The 14,664-nt window shown below is 42.1% G+C and overlaps 1 protein-coding gene across 1 annotated transcript in view; it reads left to right on the top strand.

The window, feature by feature from the left end:
• The first annotated feature begins 6,776 nt into the window (after nt 1–6,776).
• Nucleotides 6,777–14,664, top strand: part of LOC134401636 (kinesin-like protein KIF20A) — a 29,659-nt gene continuing 21,771 nt past the window's right edge. The window contains exons 1-5 of the mRNA XM_063130754.1: nt 6,777–6,863; nt 7,506–7,571; nt 8,649–8,768; nt 10,775–10,913; nt 11,001–11,185. Of these exons, the coding sequence (XP_062986824.1) occupies nt 6,777–6,863; nt 7,506–7,571; nt 8,649–8,768; nt 10,775–10,913; nt 11,001–11,185 (597 nt within the window). The remainder of the gene's footprint in view (nt 6,864–7,505; nt 7,572–8,648; nt 8,769–10,774; nt 10,914–11,000; nt 11,186–14,664) is intronic.

Genomic DNA, 14,664 nt, shown 5'->3' with positions numbered 1-14,664 from the left:
CGGTCAATTAACATCTGCAATGCAATTCATAGAAGATTCCCTCAGGATAAGCTGCTCACTGACTAGAAAGTATATTGCATGTTAATATGGCACACTAGAAGTGGAAAGCCACTTTAAAGTATTTTCAGTGAAAATACACAAAAGACTAAATGTAATTGAGCTCTGTCATTTGCTTGTAAGTGATTGCTATGATGGATTGTAAACAGTTCTGAAAGGAAACTGGAGGGATGCATTCCACTTAACACCATATATGATTGCTGTGGTGGGGGATGGCAGTTACTTGAAATAGATATGTAAAGTTACTGCTTAGTTATTTGATAAAGAGAATAACTAGTGAGTCTAGAGTAAATGAATTATGCTTATCTCTCTTTAAACTTGCAAGGGTTGGGGAGAACGCCCTTGCAAATAAAAACATGATCTTGTGGCACCTTAAAGATGAATGCATTTATTCTGGCATAAGCTTTTGTGGACAGTCCACTTCATCAAATGTGTATGCCGCTTTATAGTAGAGTAAATGGATTAGTCTTTTAAGGTGCTGCAATACTTTGTTTTTGGTCTAGCAGGTGAACACTGCTATCTTTCCGGAAATGGTTACCTTGTAAATAAGATATGTGCTCAGAAGGACTGTTGGGAGTTGGAAGTGCTCTTGTGATAAATACTTCGATAATGAATAGTTTTCATGGCCAAACATGAATTAAGTAGTTTGCTCTCGACAATCTTGGATTGAGTGTTGGTGTCCAATTAATAAACTGCATGTTTAGTTTAAGCTAGTAACGCACACAGAAGTGTACAACATGAAAATGTTATTCAGCAAAAACTTGTTTCTTGTCTATTGGACACCACAATGTCTCTTTAATAAAGGATTATGTAATTTGGCTAATTGCTGGAGGTGCAATACAGCTAATGCTTTTAAACATGTTTTGGGCATATCCACGGTAGTATTTGCCTCTTTTTGGGAGGAAGTTATTGCAGATACATTTTGTACTTTAATATTCACTGATGTACACAGCTTCATGGAAATTAATAACAGCTAAAAGACTGATATTGCAACATTGGAAGTATAAGCACTTACCTCCTGTAATTTAATTAATTGAGGACCTTACATTTTCGATATTTGAATGGGTGACATAAAGATGTCATCTTGGCATGAATCAACGGCAGCTGCCCTAGTCATCCATAGAGTAACATGACCAAAGGAAAAAGTCCACACCTCCAGGAGTGTCACTAGAAGTGGCAGTCGCTCTTGCGACTGGTTGCAAGACTCTGGTTGCTGCCATTTTGTTTGTTTGTTTTTGCCAGAACGAGCAAAAATACCCATGGAGTTCCCATCACATAGCACGGGAACTACTGTGGAAGCCCACTAACCCCACTGCAGAAGGGGAATAGTGGGGTGAAAAACCTCCCGCCGCATGACATGCTACACCATGGATTGCATTTTTGAATGATCCACTGGGTTAGCATGACATCTGAACAGGCCCACAGGCATTAGAAAATAATACCTTTTAAATATAGTTGCATACCTGATTGAGTCAGTGATCGGATTTACAGGACATGATAGTTCACTGTGGCTTAATTTACCCATGGAAGTTGTGGATTGTGCCAGGCGCCCATGGGCCCCTTTTTTTATATGATGCCCAGTTTGTTGCATTGTGCAAACCCAGGCGCCAGAGGTTTATAAGGGTTAGATAACTTTCAAGTAACCCATGATATGATTAGGGTTATCATGATGGTGGGCTTCTCATGATGAATGAACAGGTCCACAATGAGCTTAGGGATAGGAAGCAAATAGGGAGATGACTGGCACACGTGGTGGAAAACTGATTAACCAAACACAAGGGACAGTAATTGAGCCTACTCTATAACAGTGCTGGTGGAGAAGAAACGTGTCCTTTGTGTCCTTTGAATATCATCCAACTACATGGGCCAGCAAAGACAGAACTGGATTTAACACCACCGTCAGTTTCTGATTCTTCAGGGAGAGTGTAACCTCCTTCAGAACATGTTGAATTGAAGTACCTCGATCAGGCACCCTCTCACCCGCCTTGTCTGGAATGATCTTCAGTTAATTGACTTCATCCTTAGATAGTCTAACTTCTGCTATGAGATATAATCAATATAGAAAATATCAATGTATTCTTAACTCTCCATTTGCCCCAAAAGAAAGAGTACTGTTACACCCCTGCACCCCAGTTCTGGGAGGGGTGAATTTGCAGGGATTCAATGCTTACCCAGACTTCAGTTTCCTAGAAGGAGGGCACTGAAGACTTGGGATGATTCTTTTATGAAGGATTAAGGCCTGCAACAACCCATCTTCAAGCGAACCCTGCTTCCTCGCAGCATCCCAGCAGATATTTTTCCCCACAAGACAAAAGCTATTCTTTCGTCTCAGATTCAGCATTTCCCCCAGATTCTCCTCAGGTCTTGTAGAACAAAAAGGTTACCCGTTTAGGAATTACAGTGTGTTTGTGTGTGTGAAATCTTCAATCTTTTTTACTTGGAGACACTGAGTTGTAAGGGATCCTTGGAGGTCGTTCAGACTGACCCCAAACATGTAACAGCACTGTTTGTTCCTACTGAGGACATAAAAGTTTCAGCCTGGTATAGAAGCTGTGACTATAGTTATGTCAAGCAGTTTTTACCTGAGATCTGGAAAAGGTGGTAAAGAGCAACATGATACTTGCCACTCATTACAATAGAGCCTCTTTATTCTCCACAGCTGTAGCCTGTAATGTCTACTTGTGAATCACAAGTCCTTAGTGATTCAGAGGGACAATTCCTTTTCACATGAGGAGGGGCTCTGATGTTAGAAAGGGTGAGGATGCATGAGTAGCTAGAAGTTGTAGTTGACAGAAAAAGACTGCTGAGTCCATAATTGGAAAGGCAGTAAACTTGGCACAACTTGCACCCTAGCACCAGAAGTGCAGGAACTGGATTCCATAGTTCTTGTGGGGGCAGGACATGATGGGTTTCTGCTGGCAAAGTTGCTTTTGGGAGGCAACAGGACTAGCCCAAGGTATTTTGCTGCCTGAGGTGGAGCTGCAAATGGTGTCCACCTGACAAAGTCAAAAATGGCCAAGTTATTTTGTTTCCTGAAGCAAAATCTCTCACAAACGTTTGTCCCTGTTGCTGAAAAGAGGAGGAGTTAAATTACCAATAATTTGCTCTCCTTCCATGACATTAGTACCTTCACTCTGTCTGATGGTGAGATTAGGACCTCATCTACACCAAGCAGGATATTCCACTATGAAAGTGGTATATAAAAGGCAGGAGCCACACCAAGCAGGATATAGTGGTATGAAAGCGGTATATGGTATGTGTCAATCGGGCCCAACAGTTGTCAGTGCACTTCAGTACTGCTATAAAGCAGTAGTGTGGCTCCTGCTTTCACACCACTTTCATAGTGGAATATCCTGCTTGGTGTAGATGAGGCCCAGGTCTGTAAGGCAAGCATTTTTGAGCAATGTTTCTTGACCGTTTAAGCCATATTCCGTTTTGTTATCTGTTCTCCCTGCCCTGCCCTTTTTGCACTATTCTGGGCAACAGACAATGGACCCGTAGCCATTTATTCCAATATGAGTGGGGACTGATCTTTCTTTTGTTCAAGTGGTTCACACTAGAATAGATCTCAATGCATGTTTCTGATATATACATATTCACAGCTCAATTCTGTGCATGTTTACTCAGAAGTAACTGCCATTGTGTTCAATGAAACTTACTCCCAGTTAAGGGAGGATAAGCTTGCAGCTGTACAGCCCAATCCTATACAGGTTTACTCAGTTGTAAGTGATAACTGAGTTTAATGGGGCTTACTTCCAAGTTAGGATCCACAGTTTTCAGCCTTACTGGGGATTTGCCTGTATTGTTTTGTATGGAATGGTGGATCACTTTGGGGGAAAACAGCTGACTCCAATGCAGCTTTACTCCATAATAAACTATTCACCCTCCCCCAACCTGGTGCCCTCCAGATGTTTGAGATCACAACTGCCAAGATTCCTGACCATTGTCCATGCTGGCTGTGGCTGATGGGAGTTGAAGTTAAAAACATCTGGCAGGCACCAGGTTGGAGAAGGCTGAGATTTCTTTGCTCTTAGCTGAATAGAGATTCAGTTCTGTAAACTATCTGTGTGTTTATCTTTCCATGGATTTGATTGATAGTTATGCATGCTGATTTGCTTGGCTGCTCCTCATTGGTCAGTAGCCAGCCTATAAAACTTTGGGGGAAGGGGTATAACAGCCATCCCTTGCACAGTGGTAGAATGCTAAATTTAATTCTGTTAGGAGAGAGATAGAAAAATAACATTTCTTTGGTGTTTGTAAGGAACATACAACAGGTATGTGTGAAGAAAGTAATGTCATAAAAAGATAGTAATGTGTAAATAGAAAAAGGATATGTTGGTAAAAGTTAAGAGTGAGGAAAAATCTGGATGAAGGAATGGGAAAGAAGGAGGGGTAGAGTCTAACAGCCCAAAGCTATGTATGTTTATTTAGAAGTCAGCTTGTTTGTTTGTTCAGTTAAATAGAGCGTATTCCTAAATTAGTGTGCATAGGACTGCAGATAATCAGCCTTACTGTTATGCATTGTTACATAATCCTAAACCCAGTGAAATCTAACTCTACGAAGAATCAGACTATAAGTAAAGCTGTGAGTTGTATGAATAATGGAGGAGAGAAAAAGATGAAATTATTTAAGTATGTGAAGTGTGCATGCAAGGTGAGCTTGAGAAGTAAATACTCTTTATATCTTCTAAGCCAAGCATGAGTTTCTTTTAAGTCTCAATACTTTTCATATTGAAAGACACTTTGTACAGGCTCAGAAGCACTATCTGCTGTGCTTCACTCTTCTAGTTCATGGGAAGAGGAAAGGGGTTAGTTATTCTGTACATATGCAGAGCCGCTGCTCTTTACACTGAGAAGGTGTTCACTCTGGACCCAGATTCCATTTCTCATATCATATTCATTGGCTGGGTTCACACTTAATGCTAACCCATGGTAAAGGTTGCTGAATTCTAGGTTGTTGTGATATGTGAATCCAGCTGCACTAGCAAACCATGGTTTATTAATCATGAAAACTGAGGGGAGGGGGAACACATGTTTTATTTATTTATTGCCCAATAGCCCAATAAAACCATTCAAAGTATAAAACAAACTATAAAAATACAATATAAAATACAATATAAAAGCACAACCATGGCTTTAATAAACCACAAGTTAGCATTATGTGCAAACCAAGTCATTTTGTAGGCTTGGGTGAGTTGTTTGTGTGTCCAGTAGTTCTGCATCTGTAAAATTAAGAGAGATTTGCTAAACATCAGAGGCTATGCTGCAGTTTTGCTTCGTGAGAGTGGTCCCCTGTAAATGAGTGCCCCAAAGTTACTAGTCTGCAAAAACATTTACCAGCCTGCTAGAGGTTGGTAAAGGCTCACTCACTTGCCTGGAATCCCTGCTGTACTAGGGGAGGGTTTAAATGCAAGGCTGATTTATGCTCTTTGCATGTTTTGGTTTTGCAAGTATACAAAGGATGGGGAAATAGTGTTAATCACTATGAACTGAAGCAAGTCTTGGACATGGAACCAGGTTTCATCCTGGACATGGATCCCAGATTTTGCACATATTTATTTTTCAGCCATGCCTAAAGCGTTCTTGCCTATCTGGTCATATTAACATGATCTTGCAGCCAGTTTGTTTCTGTGCAGAATTCAAACTGTTGGTGATGACTTTTAAAGCTCTAAATGGCTTAGGTACAGGATACCTGGAAAAAACACAACTCCTCCTTGCATATTATTCTGCGTGCTCCCTAAGATCTGATAGAGAAGTCCTTTGTATTCTGTTGTATCAAGGGAACTTGGCTGGGTGGGAAAAGAGAGAGGGCCTTCTCAATGGCTGTACTGAAATTGTGGAACAAGTTGCTGTCTTGGTAAAGTACAGTACAAGTTGTCCCCTTTCTTGCTGTTTCTCACTGGTCATTAAAGACCTTTTAATTCTCAAGGACCTTTGCCTTGTAAGGCAGGCAATGTTTTTTATGATTAGCTTTTAACTTCCGACCCATTCTCTTATCAGTTGTTTTGTAAAAATAAATAAATAAAATACAAAACTATGCACTTTTCTTTTGTTGCGGTAAGGCTCTGAAAAGCCAGTTCTTAGTTATCCCTTTTATGGCTAGTTCTGTGAAGATTTTTCTTCACAAAAATTCAGGGGGTGAAATCCAGGGCCACAACAATTCATGAGAATTGTGACATTGGGTTGGATCAGGAGTACATTATTATTATTATTATTATTATTATTATTATTATTATTATTATTATTATTATTATTTTCCTGCCTTTCTTCCTCAAAGGAACCCAAGGCAGCATACATAATCCTCTTCCTCTCCATTTTATCCTCACAACAACAACCCTATGAGGTGGGTTGGGCTGAGAGTCTGTGACTGGCCCAAAGTCACCCAGTGGGTTTCCATGGCCTAGTAGGGACTAGAACCCGGATCTCCCAACTCCCAGTCCAACACTTTAGCCACTACACCAAACTGGCTCTCATTGGCACAAATTGGTTCCCATTGAAATCAATGGGGCTTCACCTAGTTGTGATTATTTTTTCACATTGATTTCAGTGGGACTCGAGTGCAAATAACTTACTCTGGGTTGATTGATGTCAGTGGAAAACCTATTGGTCCCTTGTTAAAGTTTGGATGGTGTACAAACTTGCTGTTTATCTCTTCTATCTGATAAGGTGAAAGCATGAATTGTCAGGAAAGACATGGAGAACCCTCAACAGTGTGTGGTATGATGGAATCGGTATCTCATGACAATTTACATCTGCCTATGGACTTGTCAGAAGAATCCAGCATAGGAGAGCAGCAGGAAGTGGAGGTGGGCTGCCTGCTATTTTAATTTTGAAGACAACTGTGTCATATTTTACAGCTTGAGTATAATCAGTTCTTAGTATGAAAACTTTATTCCTTTTTCCAAGTATTTAATTTTTTTTTAAATACTCCATTTGGAAATTGTGTTAAGATCTGCACGTAGTAATGAAAAAGGCGGCAATTCTTAGCTAATTTACCAAGGAGTAAGCCCCATCTAATGCAGTGAGTCTTGCTTCTGAGTAAACATAAATACAATTGTGTCATAAATATTCTAAGAAGTGTGAAATAAAACCATCCCCTGTCTGGATACCTTGTGAAACAACGTTTTCGATGTGTGAGATAGGGTAAAAGCTTAAAACAAGGGTAGGAAAACTGCTCTCAAGATCAGGGCTGGCTGGTGAGAGAATGCTGGGAGTTCTAGGACTTTTTTTCCTACCTAAACATGCATAGAATTGCACCCTAAGAGAAGGAAGGTTATAAGATGGAGGTATAGTCTTTGAGGCACACAAAGAAGCTTGGAAAAAGCATTGGGGGGGGGGGGAATTGGCAGAATCCTGAAGCATGTGAATACTGGTGTACAAAACAGAGAGGTAGAAATGTAAGAGCCAATGCTTTCATCATGATTTTCTTTTTTAAGGCGATCTATCAGCCACTGAAAGTATACTTGAGGGTGCGACCCTTTTCAAAAGTTGAGCTTGAAAACAGTGAAAACCAGGTTAGTTTTCATATTTTGTTTGTAATTCACTGGTAGGTGTTTCTTCAGTATTCTCCTGCCTCCATCAACTATTATTTATTTATTTATTTATTATTTTACCTTTTTATACTGCCCAATAGCTGAAGCTTTCTGGGTGGTTCTCAACAATGAAAACCCTAAAATACAGCATGATAAAACCCAAACGTTTAAAACTATGGTATAAAATAAAAAACAAAATAAAACCTAGCAACAGTAAAATACAACAACGCATTTAAAACCACAGAAACTTAAAGTCTTAAATGATCTGGCCTCAAAAAGAGCCCAGCGCAGGCACCACATGAACTTCTCTGCAAAACTCATTCCACAACCAGGGTGCCGCAACAGGAAAAGGCCATCCACCTCATTGCCATCCACCTCACTTCATTTGGCAGGTGCTCCTGCCCAAGGACTGCAGAAGACTACCTTACAGTCCAGCAGTTCCAAGGATGCAACTTTACCTTAACTTGCATGTACTCTTCCCTTCACAATATTTTGGCACTGATACGGCTGGATAAGCCAAATGGATTCAGCAGTTTAAGATTTTTAGATGACACAACTTTCATGCCCCAACTGGGGAACATAGGAAATAGGTTATCTTAGAACACAGAACTTTTGGAGTGATGTTTTGAGCTGTAGACTACAAGTGTTTGCAGATGGGGGGGCTCCTAGTTCTACCACTTAGAAAGCATTGTGCAGCTATGCCATTTTTTGGGGGGAGGGGGCGGGCAAGGAGGGGGAAAAGATAGTGAGAAAACATGGGGAGGCTAGGAGTAAAAGATATTGCCTGTGTCTCCTCCCCGCCCCCCCCGCCCCCCGGGTAAAATTCCATGGATGAGACAGGGTGATGGTGCAATAACAGCCTTGCCTAGAAGCTCCCACCTCAAAGTGAAGCTTGTTGCACACCAAATGGAGAAAGGTGGGTAACTGCATAATCGCCTATACCAGTATGTCACATAGTTAGAACCATACCAAGAGCTTAAAATACGATTGTACTTTGAAAACTTAAAGGCATTTCCTATATTTTAGAAAATATATTAAAATAACTTGTGTGCTTTTAAGGACTGTTTAATTATTGAAAATCAAGAAACCGTAACTCTTCAATCGCCTAAAGAATCCACCACAATGAAGAGCAGTGAAAAGAGGAGTGGGCCATCTGTACATCAGTTCACCTTCACTCAGGTAAGCCCTTCCCCTGCCCTATTCAGTTTTTTTTTAAAAAAAATGGGCATAAGATACAGTGCTGGAACATTTTGTGTTACCTGATCCAAAAAATAAAGCTACTAATATCATACAGTCCTATACAAGTGTATACTGTGTTCAGTTCTGCTCACTGCACTCAAAAAGGGCATTGTAGAGCTGGACAAGTTGCAGAAAAGGGCAAGCAAAATGATCAAATGACTGGAGCAACTCTCCTATGAGGAAAAGATAAAACTTCTGGGGCTGTTCAGCTTAGAACAAGCTGAGTAAGGAGGGGACATGATAGAGATGTGTATAATTATGCATGGTATGGGGGAAAGGCAAATAGGGACACCTCTCTCTCTCTCTCTCTCTCTCTCTCTCTCTCTCTCTCTATATATATATATATATATATATATATAGTGTTAGCTATATATACTAGCTCTATACTGTTAGCTTCACCCTACCCGGTGCCTGTTTACACTTCCCTGTGCCTGTTTGCATTCTCTTTCCCTCCTTATTGTTTACTACAACTTTATTAGATTGTAAGCCTATGCGGCAGGGTCTTGCTATTTACTGTGTAATCTGTACAGCACCATGTACATTGATGGTACTATATAAATAAATAAATAAATAATAATAATAATAATAATAATAATAATAATAATATAAATAATAGTAGAACCTGGGGTCATCCCATCAATGCCTTTATATACTAGTTGCTGGGGAATGTGAGCAGGAAGATGGTATTGCAGTCATGTCTTGCTTCTGGCCTTCCTGTAGACATCCGGTTGGCCACTGTAGAAGCATCATGCTAGGGGCTGTCTTCATGGCACTGAGTTGACGCCACCTCCCTCCTCAACTTTCCCTCTCCTGGGGTGGCATCAGGTGATCATGCACCCTGTGCCTGCATCATTTAACAGACAGGGTGCAGATCCACATTCACTGTGGGTCTTTCCCCACGTGCGGACAGCCCCCTGGACGAGAAAGGCCTGTGGTCTGATCCAACATAGCTCCCAACATACTTTAGCTCTTATCTTCTTATGCCTGTAAGTAGTAAGCTTACTGAGTTCAATATATCCCATTCCCAAGTATGTCACATAGGTCTATAGCCTTAAATGTATGTTATTACTGGTAATCAATAATGTGATATTAAGCGGAGTCCACTTTTGTGCAACACTGTTCATCACTTCAGTGGTGCAGTACTCTGAAGATCAAGTTGACAGTTTGTGGAATGAATCAGCATGCAAATATTAGCAAAACCAGGCATGACACAAAAGATCTATAAATATGATCTCCCATGATTTTTCAAGTGTTAACAGCACCTGCTGGAGTGACAGATTCAAATTGTGATGGGGGACATGAAGAAGAGTTAACCCCATTAAAATCGTCCCTTCCTCCCCTAATGCTGCTATTTGTCCTTCTGGGAGAAAGCATACAGATATCATTCTGCTTATGGGGCAAATAGCACATAAGACCTAGCTCCATTTGAGATTAACCCATGGTTTATTTAAAGCATGGGTTGTTGAATTCTGGATTGTCGTGATATACGAACTCAGCTGTACTAAGGAACCATGGTTTGTTAACCATGAAAAATCCAGAAAGAGAACCCTTGGTTTGTTGTTGGGTGATTGTTGCTGGGTTGTTTAAAACATGGATTGCCTTTAAGTGTGAACCCAGCCATAGGTTGTTCATGGGTTTGTTTGTTTTTTGCCAAGCTGTAGAGGCACCACAACGCCACAAAGGCATTTCAGCTTTTGGGGAGGAAGGAGGCAAAGGAGGAGGGAAACAAATAACCCAGGTATTGTTTGATCATCTTCCAGACAAATCCTGGGTAGAGCAACAACCCATGGATTAAATAGGTTAGCGTTTTGTGTGAACCTGGTCGTAGTATCAGTAGGTTGCTACTGATACTTCCTTTAAAGTGGGAGATGCTGTTCATAGATCTCCTGCATCCTGTTCAGTTTGTCTCTCAGTGTCCCTATAAAACTCTTGTGTTCTTTATGTAGGTTTTTGGCCCAGACACTACTCAAAGTGAATTTTTTGAAGGCACAATGAAAGAGATGGTAAAAGCTTACATTGATGGAGTGAATGGACTTGTGTTTACCTATGGTGTTACTAATGCAGGCAAAAGTTTCACTGTTCAAGGTATAAATATTTTTTCAAGGAAAATTTTCAAAATTCAGAAGATCTTCTAACTACGGCATACGGTATACAAGTTTGTTGTTCCTGCAGGTTGTCCAAAGGATGGTGGTATCCTTCCTCGTTGTCTTGATATGATCTTCAACCACATAAAAGGAAGACAATATACAAAGATGAACTTAAAACCATGCTTCAGTAATCTTATCAAGAGGCTAAATGATGTGCAGGTTAAGCAAGAAGAATCCATAAAAGTTGCCCTTCTTGCTTCTTTGAAAGAGGTCAGTAGAAAACACTCTTCTGTATTTTGCTCTGGTGTTACCATATGTTGAAAGTCATATAAGGTTCACCCACATTCCTTGTAAAACCCCATATTTGTCTTGTGATGCTAATATTAGTTACCCTGCCACTAATTCTTAAGAATAGAATACACCTGCTTGCTAGATAAAAATGGCTGGGTTAAGCAAACAACACTGGCATGTTGGATTCCTCCATCAGTCCTCCCTCCATACCCTCCAAATCTTCTCCAGAGGTTTGGATGATCCTCCAGAGCAGATTGAGGGATGTAAGGGGAGGAAGGGAAAGGAAACCCCTCTTACATGAGCAGAGGTCCACTCACATAACATTGGATTAGGGTCTGTAGGTCTGCTGTTCCTATCCTGCAAGTTCTCCTTGCTTTGATCCGCACGTCGGCCCCAGAGCGCATTTATGCGACTCTAGGGCACCCCAGAAACAATAGTCTGTACTTGCCTGTAAAAAGAAACTAGGAAGAGACGGAGCCGCCCCGGCCGCTGCCCCGCCCAGCTCTCCCTGGCCGGCTCCTCGACCGGGACGGAGAGCTCGGCGGAAGAAGGTTGGGTGGACAGCGGAAGAAGCTCTCTACTCCCGCCTTCTTCAAAAAGAGCTCTCCAAGCCAGCCGGGGAGAGCTGGGTGGCGTTGGTGGCGTCTCCGTCTCTTCCTAGTTTCTTTTTACAGGCAAGTACAGACTATCATTTCTGGGGTGCCCTGGAGTCGCATAAATGCGCTCTGGGGCCGACATGCGGATCCGCCCCAGCAGACACATTTTGCCGAACTAACACATCATTCAGTCTACAGCAGTGGTTCCCAAAGTGGGCGGTACTGCCCCCTTGGGGGCGGTGGGATTGCATAGGAGGGCGTTAAGAGGCAAAGGGAAGGCAGGGGGCACTAACAGGCAAAGGGGCGGCAGGGGGGCGCTCGAGGTGGTCTCTCCAGAAGGTCCTAAAACCCAGGGACCGAGCAGGAAAGAGCGGCAAATTCAGCTGCTCTCCCCACACCGCTCCTGCTCAGGAAGGACTTTCTCACTCACGCAGCCGCTCTCTCCTCCTATCTCAAGCCCACAGCGGCCCCACCAGAAGTAGGGGGTGGGGGAAGCGCCCACAGGAGGCAGCAGAGCAGGAAACGGCAGCGAATTCAGCTGCTCTGCCCACTCTTCTCCTGCCTAGGAGGGCCCGGGGCTTCTTTCCTGCTGGAGCCACCGCCACCCGCCCTCTCGCTCACTCACTCCCTCGGCCAGAGCTGCTCCCTCTTACAAGCTGCCCCAGCAGACCTCTTGCGATAGTTGCTGCACAAGGCGGGAGCAGCAGCCCTGCGGCAGAGAGGAAGGAGCACATGGAGGACTGCGGGCGTCAGAGCAGCTGCCAAGAACAGCAGCTGCCAGCTGGGTGGGGAGCAGGACTGCTTGTGCTGCTGCACGGTATCACTAGGCTCCCTTCCCCCATCAAGAGTTGCAGATTGGGTAGGGTGACCATATGAAAAGGAGGACAGGGCTCCTGTATCTTTAACAGTTGTATTGAAGAGGAAATTTCAGCAGGTGTCATTTGTATATATGGAGAGCCTGATGAAATTTCCTCTTCATCATAACGGTTAAAGCTGGTCACTCTAGTATAGCTCCTGCAGCTTTAACTGTTGTGATGAAGAGAGAACTTCACCAGGTTCTCCATATATACAAATTATACCTGCTGAAATTCCTGTTTCTATGTAACTGTTAAGATACAGGAGCCCTGTCCTCCTTTTCATATGGTCACCCTAAGATTGGGGCCACCTCCTCTCTGAGCGTCTGCCCTCCTGTCCTAATCAGCCTGGCAGCTATTGTGAGGCTTGGGGGGCAGGGGGGGTTGGAGAGAGAGAGAGAGAGAGAGAGAGAGAGATGCTGTGTGTCTGTCTGTGTGCTCCCACCCCACAAAAAATCTGGACTACAACAGGATTGGGAGAGAAAAGAAAAGGGGGAGGGAGAGAGAATTGCAATTTCCTAGGTCCTTCCTGGCTAAAGAAGATTCAGCAGCACCTTTTTTCAGAATGCTTGCTGAAACAACTCCTATCTGCCCATGTTTATTTCAGGGTGTCCAACCCCCTTTTTTCAAGCGTTCTTTTGGTAAACATGGCATGTGTGTATTTTGTGTCACCATAAAAACAGAGCTGCAGCACAATCCTAAGTATGTCTACTCAGAAGTAAGCCCCACTGAGATCAATAGAACTTACTCTGAGGTAAATGTGCATAGGATTCAGCCTGAAAACGAAGAGAGGGTAAAGAAAAGACAGGAGAAAATGAATTGTAGAAATAGAATAGCAAGGTAACTGTGGGATATTTAACCATATTTAAAGACAATAAGTACAGTAAAATTAGTGCCCCTCTACTTCAGTCCCAGCCAGGTTTTCCATAGGAAAACTCTGTACCAGGTGGCAGATAATTATTTTTAAATTTTAACTAAAATACATTATCTTTTCCTATAACAAAATGGTGCTTACTCCTAAGTAAGTGTGTTCCACTAAAGAAGGAAATCCTATTTGATTTCTGTATTCATGCTAGTGTGACATGATAAGTTAGACACAATTTTATGCATGTTTAGACAGAAAAAAGTCCTTCAACTCCTAGAATCCCCTCCAAATGAGAAGCACCCACCCCAGGCTTGCCGAGGAAGGGAGGGAAAAGAGAGCGAATGCCTCTGTTTGCAGCCAGCGTGGCGGGGCACACCAATTGGATTTTGAATAAAGTATTCCGTTAATTGTTACTGTTTTGAATTTTATTGTTATTATCTTCCTTAGTGGGTCGTTGAAAACCGCTATTCTGAATAATGATTTTTATAGGGTAGGGTGCGTTGGGCATGAGTTTGTGGAACCAAGGGGGCAGTTACCTGAAAAAGTTTGGGAACCGTGTTCACATGACTGAAATGCTTTCCGGTAAGAACTCAAAACCTGTGAGCACTCATGCATTAGAGTTGTCTCGTGTCAAGTTCATATAGGTTCTTCAGACTTGTATTATATCCGAATACATATGGGGGATTGCTTGTATTAAAGTTTTCTCATATCAAAATGTCCTTTCACCTGGGAAAGGTGCATAACTTGTTGGATTTTTTAAAATATGTGATTATTCGAATAGTGAGATATACAATTGTTAATACTTTAACAAAGGGGAGATGCTTTGACCCCTTTTCCCCCAGTGAGGTTCAAGAGGGGAATACATAGCATAACTGTTGTTTCTGGCGTTGCTGCATTCATTCCACTACTAAGCATACTGTTATGTATTTCTGAATTAGTAGTCTTTAGTACTGAATTGAGTTTGGGGCTTCCAAGCAGGAGGGTTCAGTCCATAGGATTGTGCCCTTAATTGTTTAGAAACTAGAACAATTGTTTTAAAATCTTAATTATTTACAATTATGCACATGAACAGGTGCATAATTATACAGATGGACAACCATCTGTCAGGGATGCTTTTGGGTTGATTCCTGCATTGAGCCGGGG

Source organism: Elgaria multicarinata, chromosome 7 (assembly GCF_023053635.1).
Source record: "Elgaria multicarinata webbii isolate HBS135686 ecotype San Diego chromosome 7, rElgMul1.1.pri, whole genome shotgun sequence".
In the NCBI taxonomy this organism is placed as follows: Eukaryota; Metazoa; Chordata; class Lepidosauria; order Squamata; family Anguidae; genus Elgaria; species Elgaria multicarinata.
Note: the sequence above shows the minus strand (reverse complement) of the source record. Positions and strands in the feature narration are given on the sequence as shown.